General features: G+C 42.7%; 2 protein-coding genes across 8 annotated transcripts in view; both read right to left on the reverse strand.

Moving 5' to 3' along the window:
• Positions 1-8,120: 8,120 nt before the first annotated feature.
• On the reverse strand, positions 8,121-20,220 carry map2k7 (mitogen-activated protein kinase kinase 7). Of its 2 annotated transcripts, XM_085774029.1 has the most exons (12): positions 19,992-20,220; positions 17,758-17,805; positions 14,536-14,680; positions 13,854-13,920; positions 12,432-12,545; positions 11,076-11,195; positions 10,856-10,963; positions 10,203-10,382; positions 9,913-9,993; positions 9,617-9,759; positions 9,486-9,531; positions 8,121-9,372 (listed from the first exon to the last, which is right to left on the reverse strand). In XM_085774029.1, the coding sequence occupies exons 1-12, from the start codon at positions 20,113-20,115 to the stop codon at positions 9,229-9,231; spliced, it is 1,320 nt and encodes a 439-aa protein (XP_085630155.1). In that variant the 5' UTR covers positions 20,116-20,220; the 3' UTR covers positions 8,121-9,228. The 2 variants fall into 2 exon arrangements, with proteins under 2 accessions (XP_085630155.1, XP_085630145.1); XM_085774019.1 differs by lacking the exon at positions 17,758-17,805 and having other exon boundaries at positions 8,283-9,372; positions 19,992-20,217.
• A 1,621-nt stretch (positions 20,221-21,841) lies between these two features.
• pkn1a (protein kinase N1a) overlaps positions 21,842-23,759 on the reverse strand; it is a 48,464-nt gene continuing 46,546 nt past the window's right edge. For all 6 annotated transcript variants that reach the window (XM_085774086.1, XM_085774061.1, XM_085774052.1 and 3 more), the window contains exon 23: positions 21,842-23,717. In XM_085774086.1, coding sequence (XP_085630212.1) covers positions 23,514-23,717 — 204 coding nt within the window. In that variant the 3' untranslated portion in view covers positions 21,842-23,513. The remainder of the gene's footprint in view (positions 23,718-23,759) is intronic.

The following is a 23,759-nucleotide window of genomic DNA, read 5'->3' on the forward strand; positions in this document are numbered from 1 at the left end:
GGCACATATATACACACACTATTAGCTTTATGAAGTGTGTACATAGAGTTGTATACTGTTTGAGTGGTAACAGATTAGCTGACATCAGGATGGTGATAAAGATAAACTTGTAGACACAGAACACAACAGCCCATGTTTCTTTTCTCCAGATACAAACAACTCTTTTGTAAAAACCTTGAATGAACTTCACTCATCAATGCAACAAACTTTGACCCCTGTTGATCCAACCACTCAACTACCATTGTACCTGTACACCCATCTTTAATAAGTGAAGTATGTATCAGGTGAACTGCTTTGATTGTTTAACGTTTTTATTGTTTGCAAGCGTACTGCAGTCTAACCTCATTTGCAACGGTATAATTTTGAGCCTTTTAATTGTTCCATCACACTGATCTGTTGAGTTTAGGTCTTGGTAAAGCACTTGGTGAGAGCTATAACTTCCTAAATCTACTTTCAACATCACACATTACAACAAACCGGAAACAGTTGCTTCTCTTATAACTACATATATGTCAGTGTTTAAAGATTTTAAATGCTCCATGTTACTTTAATAATCTGTAAGTATGAAAATCTACTTCGAATCGACAATTTCTCTCCCAACTCTCCCTGTGTTTATTCACCTGGCCGTCGTCCTGTTGGTTCATTTCTGCAGCCACAGGGCATGATCTGTTGTTACACCACTTCATATGTAACACAGCTTCCTGCAGCTCACTCCAGCTCAGGGAGACAGTCCCACACCTCATAATGTTAAAGTGAAAGGTGAGCGTGGTCTGTGTCTTCGGCACAGTGTAGATGCTGACACAGCCCCTAAAACCACAGAAAGGGTGCCTGAGGTTTTACTCAAATCTGCACAATCTGTTGTTGCATAAGTGTTAAACTAGGAGCAAAAGCAGAGTCATGTCAAGTCAAGTCATGTCATGTCATGAAGGTAGTTGTGGTAAATTTCAGGGGGGAAGTGCAGAGACCGTAGCAGGCAGACTGGGATAGCACTGTTGTCAGAGGACGTCTGTACAGAGGTTTATTCAGACGTGTTTGAGCACATCGGCCTGACTTGAGCAGACGGAGCAAAACATTTTTACCTGAAGTGTCAAGAGGTATTTTTGAAGGATGAGACTGGTCCGAGTTCAGTGACTTAGACTCACTAATACACAGTGACCTGTTGCCCCTGCTGAGCAGTTTCAAACAAAGCATCAGATATCAAAACAGATTGTGATCTGATGTGACAAAGTCTCATCTTAAAAACCCAGAGGTGAATGAGTCGTGCTCCCTCCTGTGGACAACACTGGAAAATACAAACCTGGCTGTGATCATATTTTGAGCAGCATTTTCCCCATTTTCCAGTATGGACCATTGGTTCATGTGGAAATCTAGACTTGAGAATACTGAATATAGTCTCAGACTTGACACACAAAGCTCTATTGACTTGTTTTGTATAATGTCACTTGGCAAAGAAGGTTGTGCAGGTACACAGTGAGGCAAAAACAAAAAAAAACATACCACAACCCTTATGCATGCTTTAGATTAAACAGCACATCTCTCTTTGCGGTGAGTTCAGTCGGCTAACTCCAGATTGAGTTCAATATGTTTTATTGAGCACAAACATTTTGCATAACTGAAGCAGATAATAATAATTTTAGCATGACTGAGAAACCTCATGGGCAGCGGGAGCAAGAGAAGAGAAGCCAGGAATGATCAGGTGAGCAGGAAGTTTAGATATTCCACCCTAATTAAGGCGAGAATTTGACTGATCAGCTGATCAGGATCGACGCAGCTCATACATTCGCAGCTCATACATTCATCAAATATGGTTAGGTATCCTAAAGGAATAAGACCAACAAACTGTAAAACAAACACCCCGTTAGAAAGGAAGACCATGACACGCCAACATTTTTTATGAGTTTTTATTTATTTATTTATTTGATTTTTAAGTGTTTTATTGTTTTTTTTTCTCCAAAAAAATCCTGAGGTATTCACAATATAATGGCATTTATTCTGTTTGAAATGAGACTCGGGAGGGGGAGGGGGGATAAAATACAGCCAAAAACAAAAACAAAACAAACAAATAAAAAGATAAAAATTAAAGATACAGGCAGTAAAGCTGTGTTGATTGAAACCGTCAAGACAATAATATCAGTGATGTCGTACATACAAGAAGCCTTTGAACAGCCGTGACTGAAGACAATCCTTCCCCCACCCTGCAAACTAGTAAACTCATGCAATCTAGACCAAGATCTGTGTTTAGAAAAACCAAGCAACAAACCTCAATGATGCTTCCAAGCAGGCGTGTCCCACCTGGCTAATCGGGAGTGCAGGTTAATAAGAAGCCAATCCACTATCATAGTAGTTATCATCAGCTAAAATGCTCAAAACTTAGAAAAAAAAACAATTCTAGTTTGCTTTGTAGCCGGCATTCAGTACTTACTGATTTACAAACCATCCATGTTTCAAACAATTCAAGCTTTAACTGTGAGTTATTAGCAAAGCACTAGAGTTCAAATACACCATGCTGTGGCTTTAAACCATGACGTGTGTTTGTGTCGGGCTGCCTGAGGGGGAATAATGGACATCAGTAAGATTGACCGTCACCGTGAAGAGAGACGGGTCACCTTACTGCGCTGGAGCTTTCTATTTAAACCAGCTGATTGTTACTTTGTAGACTGTATGTTAGTGTTTGCTTTCTGTACAAAATGGTAAAATGCCAATGAGAGACTACTCCACTACCTTGAGCCTGCTTGCCCTCCACAAAAAAAAGCAATACACATTAAAAAAAACAAACCAAAAAAAAAAGAAACATACAAATGACCAATAAATAAATATCAGTGAAAAAAATACACTGTTGAATATTTTTCTTGTTCTGTGTCACAGATCTACACGATTGATAAAATAAATGCAGTGACTTTAAGAAAATAAGGAAAACGCCCAATATTTTCCCATCTGCACAACAATCCCAATTCTGCAACACAAAACAACATAAAAACAAAATAAAACCCATCACAAGTGCAACATCAGTCTCAGTCTCAGCATTAGGGGGGGAAAAAGCTCTGGTATTAGACCAACCAGCTCAATACTACAGCATCAGACAAACCAGAAAAAAAATAGAAATGAACTCCAAAAGCAGTGGGCAGGGATGGAGAGGGGGGGAAAAGAATAAAAATAACAGCACACAATTTATGACCCAAACTGGGGTAACAACAAATAAATCGATCATATTATCTGATCAAAGGAAAACAACATATATAATAATAATAATAATAATAATTATAATAATAATAATAATGACAATAATGATAAAAATACTATTTAAGTTCAGAGGTTATCTTTATGTGGCTACATAAATAAGGTGGACAAACACTACAGCGTAATGGTTAGAAACAACTGATCCACCTCGCCAGTAAAAGAAACCTTTAGAAAGAAGCTCTCAGCACTGTCTGTCTGGGATCGCCCATTTATTTCTTTGTTCAATTTGGTGTCATCTTTGCCCTGAATAATAATAATAATAATAACAACAAAAATAGTAATAATAAAAACAGTAATCATTGTAATTATAATAATAATAATAATAATAAAAAAACAACGGACAAAAATAAAAGCTAATAATATAATAATAATAATCACCATCAATAAAGACTTTTGGTAGACGAATAAACATCACACACTCTCCACTCACTCACACAGCTAACTGAAAATAAAGACACACGGCACATGGATGAAGGGAAACGGGATTATTTTTCTAACAAACACTGTCTGCTAATGAAGATACAGCTCCTCCTCCTCCTCCTCCTGCTAGATATCTAGTAAGGGGTCCAAGTGAAAATATGTATTGCAAAGTTGACAGAGAACTTTTAAAAAGAAAAACAATAAAGGCAAAAAAAAGTGTCTTTTCCTAAGAACACAATAAATTCAATTTTTTTTTTGCAAAAACAACAAAAATACAGACTATATGTGTACAAATCATAAATAAAGATAAAGTTTTGTGCATCCCCACCCCAACCGACCGTTGTCTTGGAAGAAAAACAAAAAAAACAAAACAAAACAATGGCAGTTACAGCGGTGACAATAACATGCAATTGATATACTTTACAGCATTGATCTGCATCTCCCCCACACTACAAACCCGAGTCTAACCCGCATCCCTCCCCAACCCCAATACAATCCTTAAATATTTGTCAGCTCATTCAAAACATATCTCTTGCTCTCTCTTTTACGCTGTGGAAAGGGGGGGGGGGGCTCGAAAAGAAAACGCACTGTCACTAACTCCAGTTTATCCGTTAATCTGTGTATGTACAGGAGGCTTTTTTTTCCATCGAAGCAAGCTGACATAGTTTGAATGACTGCATAGTGAAAATGATATTTGGTTTACTTACAGATGGGGTGACAACATAATGCGCGCACACATACACTCACACGCGTACGCACACACTCGGTGCCAAGGCACAGCACAGGTTCACCCTATAGGAACTAGCTGAATTTATACATCGCTGGCCTCGCACCCAGCAAGCTAATATACACATAAAGCCACTATCGGCAGTAGCCAGCATCGCTGTGCGGGATGGGATAACTTTGTACATTTGGTGTGTGTCTGTGTGAATGTGTGTGTGTGTGTGCAGATCGGTAATCAGACATTTTGTCATCTCACGCACACACACTCAGATGCACACACCTGGCCTGACCTGACTTGATTGGTTTCACAGAGGTATAAGCGTGGCACCATCGCCCAGGTGTCAGGTGTTTGGATGGGAAACTGACAGCATGGCGCGGCGAGTGTGTGCGTGCGTAAAATACAACATCAGCTTTACAACAGAGAACCTCGACAGTGGGAGACTGGGTCCAGCTTTGTTGTGATTGGACACACAAGTTTTAGCCGAGACACAGGAACGGAGAGTTTGAACAGTGAGCGTTGTGGTTAGGAGAGGGTCGCACGATCTCGTAGAGTGATTAACATTTGAAACGGCACCAATGATAGGTCACTCCTCCTCCTCCTCGCTGCGCAGCACAGCTGGAGGACGCTAAGCACCAGATTCGGGGGTTTATGTACAACAGTGTGAGCAATGATCAGCCCTGAATCCTGTTATTTAGAGAGTCTACGACAGCAGGACTTTAAACCCTGGTCACTGCCGAGGGGAAAAAACCGCGGCTTCAAATCAGGTCCAGGTCAAATCCTGGTTTTTGGGATTAAAAACCCGACAAAAGGCTGAGCTAACGGAGTTGGGCCGGCTCTCCTCTGCTCAGCGGCCCTGCACCACAAAGGCGACGTGAATGATCTCTCTTTGGGAGCAGATTTTCTCGGCGTTCACAGAGCTGGTGCGCTTTGAGCTGCGGTAGAGATCGCCATGGTAACCTACAGAGCTATCGGAGCAAGGTTAACGTCAGAGGAGCAGATCACCCAGTGGAGTCGCCAGTCTGACAGCTACAAATCAACACCCCGGTGTTACACTCTTCATCCACCATGCCACCTGTATTTAAAGGGCCACTCCACTCTTTTGTAACATGTTAAGTTCAATTCATTTAGCAGGACAAGTTCACTGCTGCCAGTGTTGTTATTCATGGAAGATGCAGGATCAGTCAGTATTTCTCTACCCCTACTGTGACCATCTTTTAAAATGTGCCTTCCCCAAATTTACAGACATTCAATACTAAAGGGAAGGAGCAACCCTCTAAAAAGACCTAGATAATAATGAACAAAGAGTTGTTAAGCCTTATTTTTATTCTATTCTAGTTGTTATGATACTTTATTTTACATTTTGCTGTTTCCACCTCTATCTGGATTAACTGAAAACCTAAACGCAGTGGATATAGAGCCATTTAAAAACCAGCTGTGCGATATCAGCTCTCCAGGATGGACGAGTGAAGCCGAGGAGCCCAAAGAGAGTCAGATTCCTGACGCAGGCCAGAGGTGAGTCTGATCCACTGAGCAGAGAGATGAGCCAGCTGGGTTTCTTTTGTCTTTTTTTTTTTACTGCTCGGCCTTTGTCATGTATTAGAGCACCAGTCTCCCCCTGTACAGTATATGACACACGCATGGCACTGCTTTAGTACAGTGCCCCCAACCCCCCACCCCACCCCACCCCCACCCCCCCGCCCCCCACACCCTCTGCCACTAGCTATAGAGAGATTTCATATACATCATAGCTGAGAGTAATCAATTATAATGTCGATAACAATAGTCATAACAACAACAACGCTCTTGTATTTTTGTTGAGTTGTGGACACCTTTGGTGTGAACTGTCAAGGTTGTCAAGCTTGCAGGTGACCTGTGGACAGATGGAGGGATGGATGGACACAGTAGATGTGGATGTGGATGTGACGAAAAGCATCTGGACAGACAGACGGCCCCTCTACTCATATCTTCACTGTACAGAGTGGTAGTGTGACGATGGGATATAAACGATTAACTACTTCCATTACACATAGAGCTACTTTGGAGGTGAGGTGTGGGTTTATATTTTGTGTGAGTTAGTACTTTTTGTGACGCCGACCTCCCTGCACTTTCTCCTCTAATCCATCACGCCCCCTCTCACTTACTTTTGCCCTCTTCACACTTACTCTTCAGTATTTGGTAACATGTGTAGACATTGCATTATTTTTTTTTTATTTATTTGGCTTAAAAGAAAAAGAATAAAGTATTTGTCCTTTGGGGAAAAGAAGTGACAGCAGCGTCTAAAGCAATAAAAAGTAGCAGCAGTAACAATGTAATAAATAACATCATTTGAACAGAACATCAACATCATAAACACAACACGCTAACTCACACGCTAAAATCATAATTGGTAGGTTGGTGTAACACCATGAAAGCTTTTTACAATAACCAGCTAGCCTCAGAGCTCAGCAGTCCTGTGAAACTTGGGCTGATGTCTTTTCCTTCCTTGTTTCCTCTCTTCTTTTTCAAACTCTTACTTCCTGTCACCCAACAACGGTTTGTCTCTGACTTTTCTTTAACTTCCGATCCCACTTTCCAAATACTCGCTTTTCTTCTCGCCTCACTTCATCCTCTCCTCTCTTTTTCCTGTCATTTAATCTGCGCTCATCTTTTCTGCCACCTTGAAAACAACCCTGGATCTCTCGCTCGCTCTCCGACACTTTACGGTTTCCTGTCTCAAACAACGCCGCTCCTCAGGTCTCTGTGTCTAGCAGTGATTTGGTTTCGGTGCGTGACGGGGGGGGGGGGGGGGGGGCGGGGGGGGTTTGAGTCTGGACGTCTAGCAGGCTTTGGCTGTGCCCCTGTTACATGGGAGGCAGTAGGACTCTACTCTGTAGACCTGCCCTCAGAACGTACATCTACAGACTGCAGCTTTAAACATGCTGACACACGCACTTGATCATCACGACAGTGCTCTAGATCAGGGGTCTCCAAATCAAATCACCTGGGGTCTACTGGTCAGCTTGTAACGCTATAGATTTATACAAACTCTAGAGGTGAGCCATTCATTGCCCCTCTCCACTTGCTCTCACAGTTTCAGGCTGTACGTCAGGAGAAGAGCAGCCTTGTTGTTGCAGATGTGACGAGAGACTGTCACATTAAACTTCACCAAAAAACAAGAATCAACTGTCTAGGGTCTCTTTAAAAAGTCTACGCTAATGTCCCGTGTGCTATGTGACATCATTACTTGAGCAATCGATGTAGTTGACACATTTCTTTCATCTTGGATGTAAAGATTTCTAGGCTGGTTCTTTAAAACCCCGTCTCTAGGTTCTAAAAACACCTGAACGTGCTTTATCAGTACTTGTCTGTGTGGTTTATTAAAGTCTGACATTTGACAGGAGCTGGTCTTTATCTCCTGGCCTCCACCAGCAAACGTCCTACATGCAGCCTTTGGTCTGGAAACGCTGTGGAGCATTACGTCACACTAAACAGCAGAGGGAGACGGAGAGGTGGACAAAGAAGAAGAGGTAGGCAAAACGGAGAGTAAAGTATAGAAAAGCTCCACAGGTAATAAGATCTACTCAATTTCTATTCTTTGTACAAGAAAAACTCCTGCTCTTTGCCTTATTACTGAAAAAGGACTCTGCTCCCATTTACACCTCCAACCTCTCGCTCCTCGCACTCTTTACAGTTACTCAGTCGCACAACTCGTCACCAACTCCAAACTTACACGCTCACTGGTTTTCCCTTCCTTACTTCTGGAAAGAGCCAGACACTCATCTTTCCTCCTCTTAGTATCCCTTTATACCTTAAAACTCTCGTCCATCTCATTCTGAATACACAAAAAAACATACTCAACTCTTCTCTAGAAAGCTAGAATGCAACGCTAATTTTTTTGTTATTCTTTTTCATCGTTGTTTTTCCAATTATGCAGCGGCTAAATACAATGATGGATAATCTAAACATATTTCATAGCAAAGTTAAACAACTACGGTTAAAACTACGACTGTTAAACTACTTTTTTTTACATGTTAAAAATGAGCCAACAGATCTATTTGTTCTTCTTAATGTGTTAGAGATGTAGTGTGAGGGTGAATAAATGACTAGGAAATATGATCTCGCGCACAAAAACAACCAGTGACTGTGTCTTGATATTTATCCATACACACGCGTGCACGCACACACACAGGGAAAAGCATACTCACACTCACACTTACATAGATACAGCCTGAGAATGTGTGATAATAGAAACACCTGAAGAATCATAATTGCACTGGACAATTGCTGTGTCCTCCATAACTTTTATGTACAAGAGCGGTTCATGATTGCTAATGTAGCAGATGCTTTGTTCCAGTGTGTAGTGACTACTCTGTTGACTAATCCAATGGTCTGGATCAATGCTGGAGACAGACATGTAGGTGAGCAACTAGTGAAAGGTGGTGGAAATGTAGAAACACATTAAAACAAACACACACACACACACACACACACACTGTGTACTGAAGTGCATGTGATGTGATGTGATAGTTTAACAAGAAGTAACAGTGTGTAAATGAAAGACGCTAACTACAGTGTGAATTCTTTTCTGCTCCCTCCTCCCCGTGTCTGCCTGTCCAGATATCATAACAAGAACCACCTGTGTCGTCTATCCATCCATCAGTCCATCTCTCCATCCATCTGTCCATCCATCGACCCTCCGTCGTCTTCCTCTTCAGGTTCCCGGGTGGACAGATGGACAGGTGGGCGGGCTGTAACGCTAGGCTTAGCTGCTGACGCTGGGCTAGACTAGGGCAGACTGAGTCTGGGCTTGGCGAAGCTAAAGCTAGGCTAGACTAGCGTGTGGCTAAGCTAAGGCCAGGAGGGCTAGGCTACCTACTGAAGAGCGAGTGGAGCTGGTGCTGATGGCTGTAACACTGGCTGCTGCGAGGCGACTCGGTGCGGTCCATCACCGCCTGAAACCAACCGGCCACGTCCACCTCCAGCACCTCGTAGCGTCGGATGAAACTATGATCCTGGACGAGGGACGGACAGAGAGACACACAGATCCAGAGTGTTTAGATACATCTGAGGACGGGTCAGTTCAAGTTATAGTGGCAATCATCACTCATCACGGCTGGTGACTTACCAGCAGCGTGTGGTATTTTGGCCTTTTTCTGTGATCCTTTGTGAGGCTGTGGAAAGACACGCAACATGAGGTGAAGCTGCAATAAATGATTTTTTTCTAAGAAGCAGTTTTAGACTGAGATTTGATCTCACCAGTCTTTGACGAAGGACTGGAAGTCGAGGGAGAAGCCCATGCCGAGAGGCAGCAGAGGAGGATCTTCCTGCAGCACTTTGGTCAGAACCTCAAAGTCTGTCTTGCAGTTCTTGTAGGGAAACTGTCCCGTAGCCAACTCCACCTACGGGACACAAGACACCAAGAACATCCAGCGTCGTTGCCAATAACTGCTTGGCTTGTTTGTAAGGAGACTGATTAAATAACTAACACAAAATAGCTAATTTACAGGGTTGGGGTACAACCTAATGTATGTAGGTTAAGTTTAAGGATTTACCAGAGAGATACCGAGGCTCCACACGTCTGCTCGGATGTCATAGTCAGGTTTGGTGGGATCTGGAGGATCTATTCTCTCGGGCTGCAGAGATACAGAACATCCTTAATGTGCATCATGTGTAAACTGTTAATATGTACATACTGTACTGTAAATGTGAAGCTTCAAACACTGATATATAAGACTGACTGCATGCATATCCATAGATGACTGACAGGATGTGACTGCTGTGTATGCTTGTGTATGAGCTTGTCACAGTATTGTCAGTGTTGTGTATACAACTTCTCACTCACAGCCATGTAGGCAGCACAGCCGGCGCTGCGGGTCTTGGCCTTGGAGTCGACGAGGCGTCCGCTGATGCCGAAATCACACAGTTTGATCTGACCTTTATCGTCCAGGAGGATGTTGGAGGGTTTGACGTCCCGGTGGATGACACCGTGTTTCTCTTTTAGGTACAGCAGCGCTTTCACTATCTGGAGCAGAAAGACGCACAGTGAGCGACCAAACAGTAACAACAAAGAGACAAGGTCAAAACCTGATGTGCCTGGGCTGCCCATGGTCAAATCTCTGGGCAACAAATTGAATCGAAGGCAACTGGACTATTTGTCTGGGAAGACGTTTCGCCTTCCTAGACGAATGAAAATATCTTTAGACCTTTGGTCAAATCCTAATTCTGTAACTCTTATGTGATCAGACAAAATCATCAAACACGTAATTAAAGACAAATACTGAGCTGTTATGTCAGTGATATTAACTTTAAAATGAGACTAAGTAATTATCTCAACACTCCTAGTGATAATGATACATGTAATGAAAGTAGTTTCTCTGTCATGATGGAGGTGAGCCTCAGTGTATTGGAAGCTCTCCTTCCCAAGCAGGGAGCGGCTGATTTACTCCACTGACCAGTAATGGAGACATCATCAGTCAGTCTGTTCCTTCTACTTACTGCCACTGTCATCTTTCCTAGGATTCGCTCTGGGATTGGGCCCTGGATTCTCTTCTTCAGCTTCTCCGCACATGTCCCCATCAGCTCCATTGCAATAAATACGTCCGTCTGTACACATATGCAAACAAATACAGACACACAACCCAGCTATGAAAATGACTCCTTTCCTACTACATTATTAATAGGAATACAGATAGTAATTTATTTTAGGGACACTCACGTTGGTAACTATGGCGCCGTAGCACTGGATGATGTAAGGGCAGTCGTGACTTTTAAGCACCACATCCAGGTCCATCAGAATCCTCTTGTTCTCGTCCTTGTTTCCTGTCCGACGCATTTGCTGGTGACACACACACACACACACAGACATTTAAGCTTCTTGCCACAATCTGAATGTATGAAACACACACCATGCTGTGTGGCCACATTAAGTAACAAGTAATTAGGAAATCACAAAGCAAAGACTCCGGCGGTTAACAGACGACGTCTAACTGTTAAACTGCTGGGACGGCTACAATTAAGTCAACTCTTTAATAGGAGGGTTGTTATGTGGGGTTATTACTGCCACTTGTGGCTAAACAAGACACACTTAATGTAACAGAACAGAAAATGAGAGCGCAGCGCTACTGTATTCTGCTTGAGAGTTTGTCTTTGAGGTTCCTGCAAATTGCATTTGAAATTGCCTAGTACTAGCTCCCATTGGATAAATAAAGCCAATGTACAATTTAGATGAAACTGTGTAATCAAATGTAAATATCAGGCATCGTTTTTCAGGCCAATCTCATATGAACTTGGTAAATGGACAATAGCGCTTTTCTAGTTTCTATGACCACTTAGAGCACTTTACACTACCGTCACATTCACACAGCGCCTCTATGTTGCGCATGGTATCTAACAGAATCCCACACTCATACACACACCGATGACACATCGGACGCAATTCAGGGCTCAGTATCTTGCCCAAGGACACTTGTGAACTGAAGGATCAAACCACCAACCTTCTGGTTAGTGGGCGATCTGCTCTACGTCCTGAGCCACAACCGCCCGCTCCGATTAAAAAGAAAAAAAAAATCTCATTCTGAGTTATAAACCAATTTGGTCCAATTTTAAACTACCGGAAACTGTATTGTTGATGCGTTTTATATCAATCAGATTACTATTCCTGTTTCTAACTGTGAATGTCTACACTTTGTCCCTTTCATGTGTTTTTGTGGATCCCTGAATGACTTCAGCTGCTCACTGACATTAAACAGTATCTATAATGTCCTTACAAACATCAATACACATCTGCCATTGATTTGATTGTGGTGACAGATGCCAAACTTTTGGTTCTTCTATCACTGGTTGTCATCACTCAACTGATCTCGTATTATTAACTTGTATTTTTCTCTTTTTTTTCTCTGATGCTTTTCATAATTATAGAGTGATAAGTTTCTGTAGCATTTATGAGTCATCAGCTGCTTTCATAGTGTTTCAGGTGTATGTGTGACGCTCTGTCCGTGCTACACTGGTAAGACTTGACAGAATGAGCTGGTTGTGTGAACAATGAAAACAGATGAGTGTAGGGAGGTCTTACTTTGACAGCGATGACATGGCCCGTCTTCTTGAACCGTACTTTGAAGACCTGTCCACAGGTCCCACTGCCGATCTCCCCCTCACTGATAAGGTCTGTCACTTCTGCTGGATACCGCTGTGGATGCAAGAGTAAGCGCAAACAGGACAAAACAGGACTTAATATAATACACACTGTTAACTGGAAGATATTTCTATGCGACCAATTCTGACTTTATGTAGCGTAAGACAACAGTCAACACCTCTGGGCTGTTTAGTGACAAATGTTTTGGTGTGTAATTAAGCTGCTCCTCCATGGGCCATGACTGAGACCACCAGCACAAAATGGGAAGACGCATAATTTCCCCGCTTCATTAAAATGAAATCATTGTTGACTGAGATGCTGTGAGTGACATCTCATTGAGTGCATGTAGCAGCAACCCCTCAGGGCCAATGAGAGGACGCAATAACAATTCTGGGTGCAGTGATCAGTCGGCTCATTTCTCAAGCTTCTCTAAACACTGAACGGCTCTGATTATGATACTGGACCTAAAGGCTGAAAGAGCAGAAAAAAGTAACAAACAAACAAAAAACATGAGGCCAACACACTGTCAGTCTCTTCAATTTTATCCTGGTCCACATAACTACATACATTTCATGGCTTTTGAGGGTTTTTTTTCCCTCTATGTCCTGTTTATTGTGAGAAGAAATATCAGGGAGAGCTGTTGTCTTTCTGGCTAAGATTCTGAGCTCTGCTCAAGGACACTTCAGTGGTGTGGATGTTTGATTCTTCATTTTCTTCTTGTCAAGGTCAAGGTTTATTCTATTGTTGCTTAAAGAAGAAAACTGACTGCAGTATTCAAGCTGCCTGGTTCCTACTGGAGATGTAAAACTAATCCGTACCAAGTATGAAGTGTTTTTTTTTTCATTTCTCAAACTGCAGTAACAGAAGATTTGTTAGGGTCTATTTTAGACATGGAGTTACACACATTTATGAGTAGGAGCCGAGGGATGCCTTGATTGACCCATTTTAATTAAGAAATACAGTATGTGATCTGAAGATTGGAATAAATACAGCTGTGGTTAACACTGTCTGCTGTTCAGTGCACCAGTGCACATCACACCACCGAAACAAGTCATCATGTCGACCATGTGGAACTTTTACAAGGTGTGTGAGACTGATGTTATGTACAGCATCTGCAACACATGCCAAAAATGACTGGTATCGGCAAATCTCACTCACACACGATTCAAAATAAACTACAATGCCCATATTCATTGTAATGAAGAAACGTATGAAACGTATCATTATTGGTTTGAGTGTTTTCACTCATTATTAAAAGTTTCCACAGTCATATGATCACGAAACTTGATTTTCAGCTCTAAAATGTTCATCAGGTAAGGGGGCTAGAGAAACTTAACATGCGTTTCTGTGTGAACATCTCACCTGGCCGTCAATCTTCAGATAACCCGTCTGTTTCATGATCTCTTGCAATTTCTGGTCGATCTCTGCACTGTGAAGACAAAACACACAACACTAAATGTCAGCGACAAACATCCACTGTGAGATATGAGAGGGAGAGAGAGAAAGAGAGGGAGAGAAGGGAGACCTGTGACTCACAGATGGATGTGTTTCTGTACATCTCTTCCACCTACACTCTGCATGTGGATCCATTTAGTGTAACCTGTGCTGCCTTAAATGATCCTTCAAACTGCTCAGTCCTCAGTGTGTTAGTGTTGCTGTGTTGTGAGTATATGTGTGTGTGCATGTTCATTTGACAGTCTTGTATCTACACAAGTAACATCGGTCACTATGACATTTTTGGTCATATGTGTTTCATTTTCAATATAGAGTTTAATTCAAAGTTATGATGCCTTCATTAAAAGCCACTTCTTAATAAAAAACGCTAACACTGCTTATCACTCAGCTGTTCCCTGAAAAGTTATTCATTTTAAGTAAAACAGACATTGAATATTCAATATACTATCAAAGACAGAATGTTCTTTTTAATCAGCATCCTTTAGCAATAGCACGACAGCAGTAATCCATTCAATTCTACGCTTTAGGTCTGATTTTCAACAGAAAAAGATCCTCGCATCAACATCAGTGTATCTGAAAGTGGACATACTTCTCTAGACTATTCTGTAGGCCATATGGGGGCGTGGGCAGGGTGAGCATGTGTCGCGGGCGGCTGGGGTAGGGGTGGTGCTGAGGCGAGCTCTCTGAAGACGACGAACGGCTGCCTCCATCGTTGGCCAGTGGCAGCTGGAGCGCTGGGTTGGGGTGAAGGGGGGGGTGAGGGGGGAGGGCGGGAGGAGATGACACATTAGACACAGACCGGAGGGCAGAATGGTGTTTTACACCAGAGGCCAGCATGCCAGAGGGTGTAAGATGGCCATGTTCATTCATGCATTCACTGACGGCATTATTTTCGTGATATTAAGCTCTTGTGCACAAACAGAGGAAGTGATGCCCGGATTATCATAATTTGGTTCATCATCGTTCTTTGTTTAACAACTGTCTGTTTTCTTTGACTTTGCATTTCCTTCCTGAAATCTAGGCTTCAGATTGTGTTACAAAACACGGGCCAGAAGAGAAGAGAAAGTGATCCATTATATCCTGAGTAGTAGCGACTGAAAATGATTTCCCATGAGACTCCAAGAGCGCAAGAGAAACTGGCCTTGGTGAGGTCAAAGAGTTCTTTGACTGCAGCGCTGCTATCTAGGCCCTGCACAGGATTTAACCAGCATATGAGCTTGTTGTTTTTTCCCCTCAAAGTTACAGCTTTGTTTTTGTTTCGCTGATGTCCCGACCCAATGTTAAAACAAACAGGACAGTTATCTCAGAGCAAAAAGCAACACCATTCTTAGGCAGAGAGAGACAGCACAGTGTTAGCCCACAGCTCAGGAGGTACAGCTTTGGGAGTGGGGGACGTCCACAGGTTGTTGTTGTTGTTTTTTTAAAGGAAAACTACAGTTTACTAAAACTTTAGTTTTACATTACCAGCTCTAGCCATTAGTCCATCATACAGGTTGTAAACAAGTGGTAAACAAAGTGTAAGCTCACACATAATGTTAATAGTCCCTCATTGCACAACAAAACTGTGAGTGAAGCAAGAGGTCAATATGTGAAATGTGCACATCAAACAGTTTAGCTAATAATTTTACTTTTTCTTTTCTTTGGGCTAACCTTTTACAAACTATAACCACTTGCCTCTGTTGCCCAATTGTGCATCTTTTCAGTGACAGGCAGAGCAATGAAAGCAAAGTTATAATAAACTGTAGCCACACCTAACTAACTGATGCACATCGTGCACATCGACTTAGGTTGACAAACTGACAGTTCACGACAGACTGGCACTGAAATCCAAAATCCAGATAGAAGATGCAACATGCTTCTGGGCCCATATGAACGTAGGTGTAAATCATGCATGAGAGGACATGTCAAAACACTGCTGGCCTTGTAATATCAGGTGTGCGTGCAAACACTTGCTCGATTTTTTAAATGGAAATGTTAAAGGGTTTCAAGAGAACAATCCAAAGTAGTATAAGCACAGACCAGATGCACTGACAGAAAGCCTGCAGCTATGAAGACCAAATAATGTTTTTCTAACCCCTAATTACTGAGAATTATTAGCAATGTCACACGAGCAACTTATCCAAATGGTCAGAACCAGTTTTAAAAAACATTTCAAGGACCACACAACTGTCATAATCATCATCATTATTGTTTGTGTAGTAGAAGGCTGGCAACTCCTCTGAGAGTGCCAGCGGGTGTTTTTGTATCCATGAGTCACCTGTGGATGGATCAGCCTGCAAAGGGAGAATCAGTTAGTGAGGGGGAGGAGGGGTTAGTGTGGGGAGGAAGGAGGACGCAGGCAGCCTTTGGCACGATCGCATCTCCATAGTTCTGCTGGCTCCAGATGGACGGATGGGAAGATAGACGGGCAGACAGAGCGGAGAGAGAGAGAGAGAGAGAGGGAGGGAGGCACATAAACACGCAGATACTCGCAGGCACTGCCGCACCGCCTCCCGCTCACACAGTGCCGCTGCAAAAAGGAAGGAGGAGGAGGAGGATGCCAGAAGATGAATAACAGACAAAGAACATCAGACGGTCTAATGTGAGAGAGAAAAGAGAGGAGGAGAAATTCAGCCAAAACTGCATAGCACAGACCGAGATGGAAATCGGACAGTCAGTCAGCCAGTCAGACTCGGACAGGAAGGCAAGTCTTCAGTCGCCACTCAGGGAAAACAGACAGAGACAGAGAGAGAGAGAGAGAGAAGCCAGAGTGTTTACAGCACTCCTGCAGACGGACCGGTGGGGATGCTGGATTAGAGACTGTGTCAAACAAAAACACAACCCAAAACATCGTGCCGTGCAGAAAAGCCACATGCACCGTGATTCTCTGCCTCCAGCGAAACGAAGGTTAATCATCTGACACGTCCACACATACGCACGCACGCACGCACGCACGCGCGCACACGTACGCTGTGAACATCAGCACACACCAACACTGCCCTGCCACTGGCACACACACAGTCAGAGAGAGGAGGAAGGGATGGAAAGATGGAGAGAGGATGTGATTTGAGAGGAGGTGTAAATAACTGCTGGGCTGAGATTTCAGCACTGGTCAAGGACTGGTTTCACAAACACGGATTAAACTTTTTACCCCTCAGTGGAGATTCTTATTCAGTCATAAAACTGTCGGGCACTGGTGTGAGATACAGAATAAGTGTGTGAGTGAGAACGAAGGTGTGTGTGTGTGCAGGGAGATAGATGGCTTGAAATACAAAGTCAACATGCTTTTAAGATGTTATTATAATCCACAATACTGTATCTGTGAAACCAAACTACTTTGTTAATGAATGTGAATACCAAGTCACAGCATCTTGTATTTGACTACAATACCATCTAGTTGGTCCGGCTGAAGCCCAGTGTGTACCTGCGTTTGTTGCAGAGAGTAAACTGACCTTTACAGCTATTCATCAAAGAGGAAACAGTTCTCTTGCAACACTTTTCCACAGTCCTTAGACTTAAAATTGCACTGAATGAAAGAAGTGTTCATGAAAGTGTTAAAAACACAAGTGTGAGTTAATCACAATAAGTGAGGTTGTATTATTGAGAGCCTGTTAGGATCTACTGGAGCCAAACAAAAGGGGAAACTAAACTTGTGAGAATGTGGAGAGAGCTGCCTTTGTTTTTTCCAAAAGGACAATAACGCTCTGTGACAGATGTGAGGGTGGTATGAAAAACAAAAGAGAGAAGATGAGGAGGGAGGGGAGGAAAGGTGAAACAGGGGACACAGGTGTTTGGAGGGGAGTGGCAGAGAGAGCGATGGATTGAATGATACCTGCACGCTGGGAAGGGGCTGGAGCAGGACTGAGCTGGATCACGATGACTAGACAGAGGAAAGAAAATATACACACACACGCTCATTACTGCACTGTACCAGTGAGACGATCACACATGTGTACACACGACGTACTACGTGCTCCATCATCACATGAAGAAAAAACAAAACAAAACCCCACGTCAGTCTTCACACATAAACACACACATCACAGTTCTGGCGTTACTCTGGTTCTCATATTGTCTGCAAATCTTATGAGAAGACCAAAGTCAACAAAGCAACGGTGCATCTCTCAGTACTTTCTGGCTTCCCTACCCTGTCTGTCTGTGTGGCACTCATCTTCAAGCCCACGGCTGCCTATTGAAGTCAGAAAATGAGTCAGAAAGATACGATTTCATTCTTAAAAAGGCACAGGGATTTCCTGTACACAGCTGGGGCGCTGTGGTTTTTAGCAAGCGTTAGTCAAGCAGGAGAAAATACTTCTTGGGAACTATTTTCAACTGCAGATTAACACACGTTTGGTGCTATGGGTGAGTATTTACAGCAGCAGGATGATGCACCTCCTCTCAAAAAAGGCAAGAGCGTCCAAGCGATAAAGACACAGGTCACCCGCTGCAGCTATGTGGCTCACTGGTGTGTTTTTTAATAGGGATGCAGTGCTATGACAAAAGTACCCATATGGCCATCAGCGCTCTCCTCTTTCACACGTTTAAAATGTGTACCGACTACATGGCAGGCATCAGGACGGCTTTCTGTATGGCAAACAAAGGGGAGCGGTGAATGGACATGGCTGCCCGCTGTGACCGAATGAAGATAACTCGTGACTTTTACTATGACACTGAGAGACAAACGGTATTTATTGTAGGTTGGATGTGACATCTGTCATTTACTGTACTTCATAAGCCAGGCCAGAGGAGCTTTCCTTAGAGGGGACCTGAGCACAAAAGATACACCAGGCCTCACATACACAGATGATACTTGTTAGCTTTTCTTGGCATTGGTCTTTTCATAGCTTTTTTGTTGACTCTATAAGAGAAACACAGAACAACTCCACCCCTTTCATTGAACCCATTCACACTTACCCCACTTTCATTCAGACAACTAAACGTAACCTCACAATATTATTTAAGACCAGAAAAGAAAAAAGAAAAAAGAAACACCAAGCAGGTTTGTAGTCAATGTCTCTCAAACCTCATATGACCGGACAAGAAGTGATGACCTGTGGGGAAAGAATGATCTCTGTACATCAGTGAGAGGTCATTATTTATATTCTTATTAGTTACTTTAAAAGGAGAATAACTGAGATAATGATAATAAAAATGCTTCAGTCTCCATCACAGCGTCTGGCTCGGTGTTAGGAGCAGACCAACGCCGCTGCTGGGCTGAGATTTCTCCCCTCTCCCCGGTCCAAGGGCCCAGCCTTTAGTTTACCGCTTCACCACTTCTCACAACACTGACTTCATTTTTTTTTTTTTTCAACACTGAAAACTGCGGACAGAGGTTTTTACACAGCTGGCTCGAACAGCAGCAGCTGGCTGTCGTTTCACCACCGCGGTCAGTTACGAAAAGCGCAGTGTTTCTACGCGTTAACACGACCGTTGGTGGGGGAACGACGGTTAACGTCTGTTGGACGTTAGCTGCCGTTGGATGTGATAGCTGCTGCTGCTGCTGCTGCTGGTTCAAATTAGCGTCCGTTTTTGTCAACGGTCAGAAAAACAGCAGGGAAAAAACAACAGACGTGGCCGCGGGAGTCACACGCAAATAACACGGTGTGCTGGGTGTTTATAACGACACGCAGGCTCGGGTGAAATGGCACCTCTGTGATTCGGACACAAACAGGCTGTGAACTACATCACATTTTCAGACCGACCGACCGACCGACGCTGGGCCCCGTTAGCCTAGCATGTTTGACAGCGGACAGGATCAAAACAGATTTCTGGACGGGATTTCCTGCGAGACACCTCATGACAGCACCCCAGCTTTTCTAAATCTCGTTTCACTCGCCATAGAAATCGTCTCACCGACTGAGCAAGTGATTTGACACGAGTAATTTACCGACCGAGCCGAGTCGGTGTTTGTTTATGTAGCTAGCCTGTTAGCATGTAGCGGCTAGGAGCAGCATTAACACCCACACCTCCCTCCGCCTCCCTCTCTCCCTCCCTCCGCCTCACCGATCTTTCCCCCTGCTATTCTGGCCGTTACCGACTCCCCGGTCCTCCCCGGTGGACACTCACTCGGCCTCGGACGTGACCGCTGCGGACTCATGTCGATGTTGAGGTCGATTCTCCGGCGAGCTTCTTCATTTTCCTGCTTTAGTTTCTCCTCGATTCGCGACAGCCTCTGTTCCAGCGACGACATCTTGAAAAATTGAGCACCATGTAGTTCCCAGCAGAGCTCTCGACTCCCCTCTCTGGCAGGCAGGCAGGCAGGGCCAGCGACACACACACACACACACACACACACACACACACACACACACACACACACACACACACACACACACACACACACACACAGCAGTAATGCGATCACTCAATGTTGCACGTCTGTCCTCATGAACCATATTACAAGATATTAAAGTCATTCCTATACAGTCATTACCAGCTAATGATATTCAACACATTATTTTATCAGACTACATGGGTAGGAATTATTTAAAAAAAGAAAAAGTGTGAAAAGTCCAGGTAAATTGAGAAATTTTATTCTTTACCTTTGATATGCAAATGGCTGAGCTATCTCACTTGCTGGCTTGTGACTTTTGACCTCATCACACTGTCATCATCAAATAAACTAGATAGATAGCACTTTCTGATCAGGTACCACAGGACTTTGTTATAGTGCAATTAATGGCTGCATCCTTGCCTAATAATGTTTTACTAGGCTAATACTTCAGAAATCACTTATAATACATTAATAACACGTGATTGATCTTGCTGCTGCTGCTGCTACACCTGTAAACAGGCGCAGAGGACAACACAGCAAATGTCAAGAGTTGTGAAGAAGTAAGAAGTTAGAACAAGTAATCTTTGGTTTCTAATTTTATGATGAGCCATTGGAAGAAGTTTTCACCTGAAATGATTAATTGTTAATAAATTATGGGTGCTACAATCAGGTCTACAGGATATCGGTCCAGATGTTCTGCAGTCTTCCCCCCAGATGGCAGACGGATGAACAGACAAAAGTGTCACGCTGGAGGAGGATTTTTACACAATCTGGCACCCCAAAAGTTTTAAACAGTATACAACTGATTCTTTAACCATTAATAAATAACATTTTATCAGAGTGGTACAGATGATTAAGTTACAAAGGAACTGTTCCTTCAAACTGGGATTTATCATTCATGTTGACCAAAAAGTTGAAATCAACATTTCACTCCTGACCTCAAAACCAAGAGTGGACTTTGATGCTTTTCACCATTTCACAAGGTCTTCATTAGCAGATGGGATTGTTTTTATTTTGTTTCGACTGTACACACACAGCTATGTTGAAAGTATGACATTCAGTAGAGTATGTATCCTTATTTTGGCTGTACATACAGGTAACATGAACCAGATGATAGTGTTTCCTTCAGTAGTGAAACTTGCGTCTTCAGGAGGTCATATGAGCAAATACAGGAGTCACACTTAAGCAAGTGGTCACTGACCTGGAAGTCACAATGTTATCCTAAAATGTAAAGTCATTTGTTGCTCTGAAATTTGACTTGATTAATTTTTGACCAATCTGAAACAGGTTTAATAATCATTTATTAGGGAGAAATGCCAGCTGTTTGATCATATTTGACCTTATTCATGTGAGGATTAGCTGCTTTTATTTCTGGATCTCAACATTGTTGGTTGAATAAAACTTTGGAGAGGTGACATCTTTTCTCCTGCAATTGATGACTTTTATGAATTTTGGTTGACACATGATACTGATTTGAGTTTAAATGAAAAAGCACTTCAATTGCCTTATTTATTCAAAATGATGCAGTAGCAATGTTTATTTCTGCACCTCTGACCGTCACTCAAAAACAGACTATACACACAAATACATTATGAGTTTTGTATTTTTGACTGAAATGCATTTATCATGTTTTTTTTCCTTCTCTTTCTGGTATCTGGTGCTTGAATGTGCACTTCCATGCCCTCAACAACAATGAACAGACAGAATATTCACTCACTTTTTTTGTTGCTGTTGTTTTTTATAAAATAAGTCATGTCATATTCTCACATGGTTTTTGTATTGTCACACACAAGATAAGTAAAATCTACACGGACATCCAGCTTCACAACAAACCTCTCCTGTATTCAGAAATGTTTATGTGCTATAGATGTTTATACCACTGGCTCATATGTTTCCAACATTAATCAGTCCGTTTCTCTCTAATGATAGTGTTCATTTCGAACTGTACTGCCAAGAGAAGTTGTTTTCTTCGATCTCAGGCTGCTCTTACTGCAGCCAGCTCTCTAATTCTTTCTTCTGTGGAAAAGTGGCTAGTGAGGTTTGTTTTGCTTGTGGCGCCACCCACATCTTCAAAAAGTACTGAGATATCAATCAGCTTTGGTTAAAACAAAGATGATTTTTATCACTGTGATGGAAACCAAACCCTGCATTGACCACAGCAGGAAGGTTTTAACCTGTGGGTGGCTTAAGTTTTTCAAAAAGACACGAAAACAACTGCTACAGCCAATGTTTGATTAGTTTAAAGCCTGATGTTCTGTCTTGAAGGAAAATTACTTAATGTTCTCAAAACTCTGCAAGAATATAGACAACATGTTGCAAACCTACAATGGAAAGTTTCCTATTTAAGTCGTAGTGTTCAGACTTTTTTCACATAGCTTTTATGGTTGTGTGTGTTTGCTACACATTTATATCAAATTATGATATAAATCTGTGATTAATACCCCCCACCCCCCTTTTTAGGGTACTGAACTATGCATTGGCAGCCGTCAAATATGACTCATTCGCCAATTGTTGTTGGATTTTGTCACAGAAATTATCCAAAAATTTCAAGCAGCACAATAAAAAAAATAAAAAAAAGTTGTTAGTAGGCATCCCAATAAAAAGTCCATGTAACTATGTAAGACAGTGGTTCTGTACCCCATTGATAACCCTAGAATCAGTCAGTCAGCTCGACTGAATGACTTCTGGAGAAACACTAATTTAACTTTGACAAAAAAAGTCCTTTTTTAAAAAACAAAACAAAAACAAGAAAGGAGCAGTTGAGCAAATTTCTCCAGGTGGCGTATCGCTCTTCCTGCTGCTGTATACAAAGGGTCATAAAATAAAAATAAACATATTTCTGTGGATCAGATACAAGTACAAATGTAAGGCATCGGTATAAGAGGCCACTGAGCAACCTCCGAACAGTCACTAATAGTGAGGGCTCGTCCTCTCACAGCTGCACAGGTGACTACACTGACACATAAGAGGATGGGAGGAGGCATTTCATGGGCTAATGTTTGCAAGACACACAAGTCACTGGTGTGTTGGACAGTGATAGAAGAGGGGGGTTTTTGTCCGTCCTTTTGTCCTTGATATAACATTTAACCCCATTAGCTATTTCTCTCTCAGTCCTCGACCTTTAAAACCCTGCAGACACACAAACACAGACCGACTTCCTTCAGTCTCTCCACATTCATTCACAGTGTAAATTAATGGCAGACAAACAGACAGCAGACAGTTGGACAGTTGAGACTGTTGGTCCGCTCCGACTAAAACCGTTGTGACGTCCTCATGGTCTAAGCATTCCTCGGACTCTGTGAGCCCGCAGCTCACTAGCAGAGGTCAGAGACGTAGTCAAAGTCCCGGAAGCTGTCCTGGTCTTTGCGGGAGAGCACGCGGGGTTCGCGTGGGGGCGTGAGCGTCGGAGCTTCGGTGGTGAACTCCTCGTCAAAGTTACTGACGTCTTCTTTGCCCCCGATGGAAGGGACGAAAGGAGGGGGCGCCTTCCTCTGCAGCAACGCCTCCCAGTCCACATTCTGGAGAGAGATGGAGAAAAAAAGAAACAAGTGAAAAGGTGG

The sequence above is a fragment of the Trachurus japonicus genome, chromosome 1 (assembly GCF_045865225.1).
Source record: "Trachurus japonicus isolate A0001 chromosome 1, Traja_1.0".
NCBI classification, from domain to species: domain Eukaryota; kingdom Metazoa; phylum Chordata; class Actinopteri; order Carangiformes; family Carangidae; genus Trachurus; species Trachurus japonicus.

Coding starts and splice junctions, on each gene's coding strand:
- map2k7 (XM_085774029.1), bottom strand. CDS start 20,115: ATGTCGTCGCTGGAACAGAGGCTGTCGCGAATCGAGGAGAAACTAAAG. Junction 14,681..17,757: donor AGCCCCTTCCCAGCGTGCAG/GTATCATTCAAT, acceptor ACCCCAACCCAG/CGCTCCAGCTGCCACTGGCC. Junction 12,546..13,853: donor ATCTGAAGATTGACGGCCAG/GTGAGATGTTCA, acceptor TTGCATCCACAG/CGGTATCCAGCAGAAGTGAC.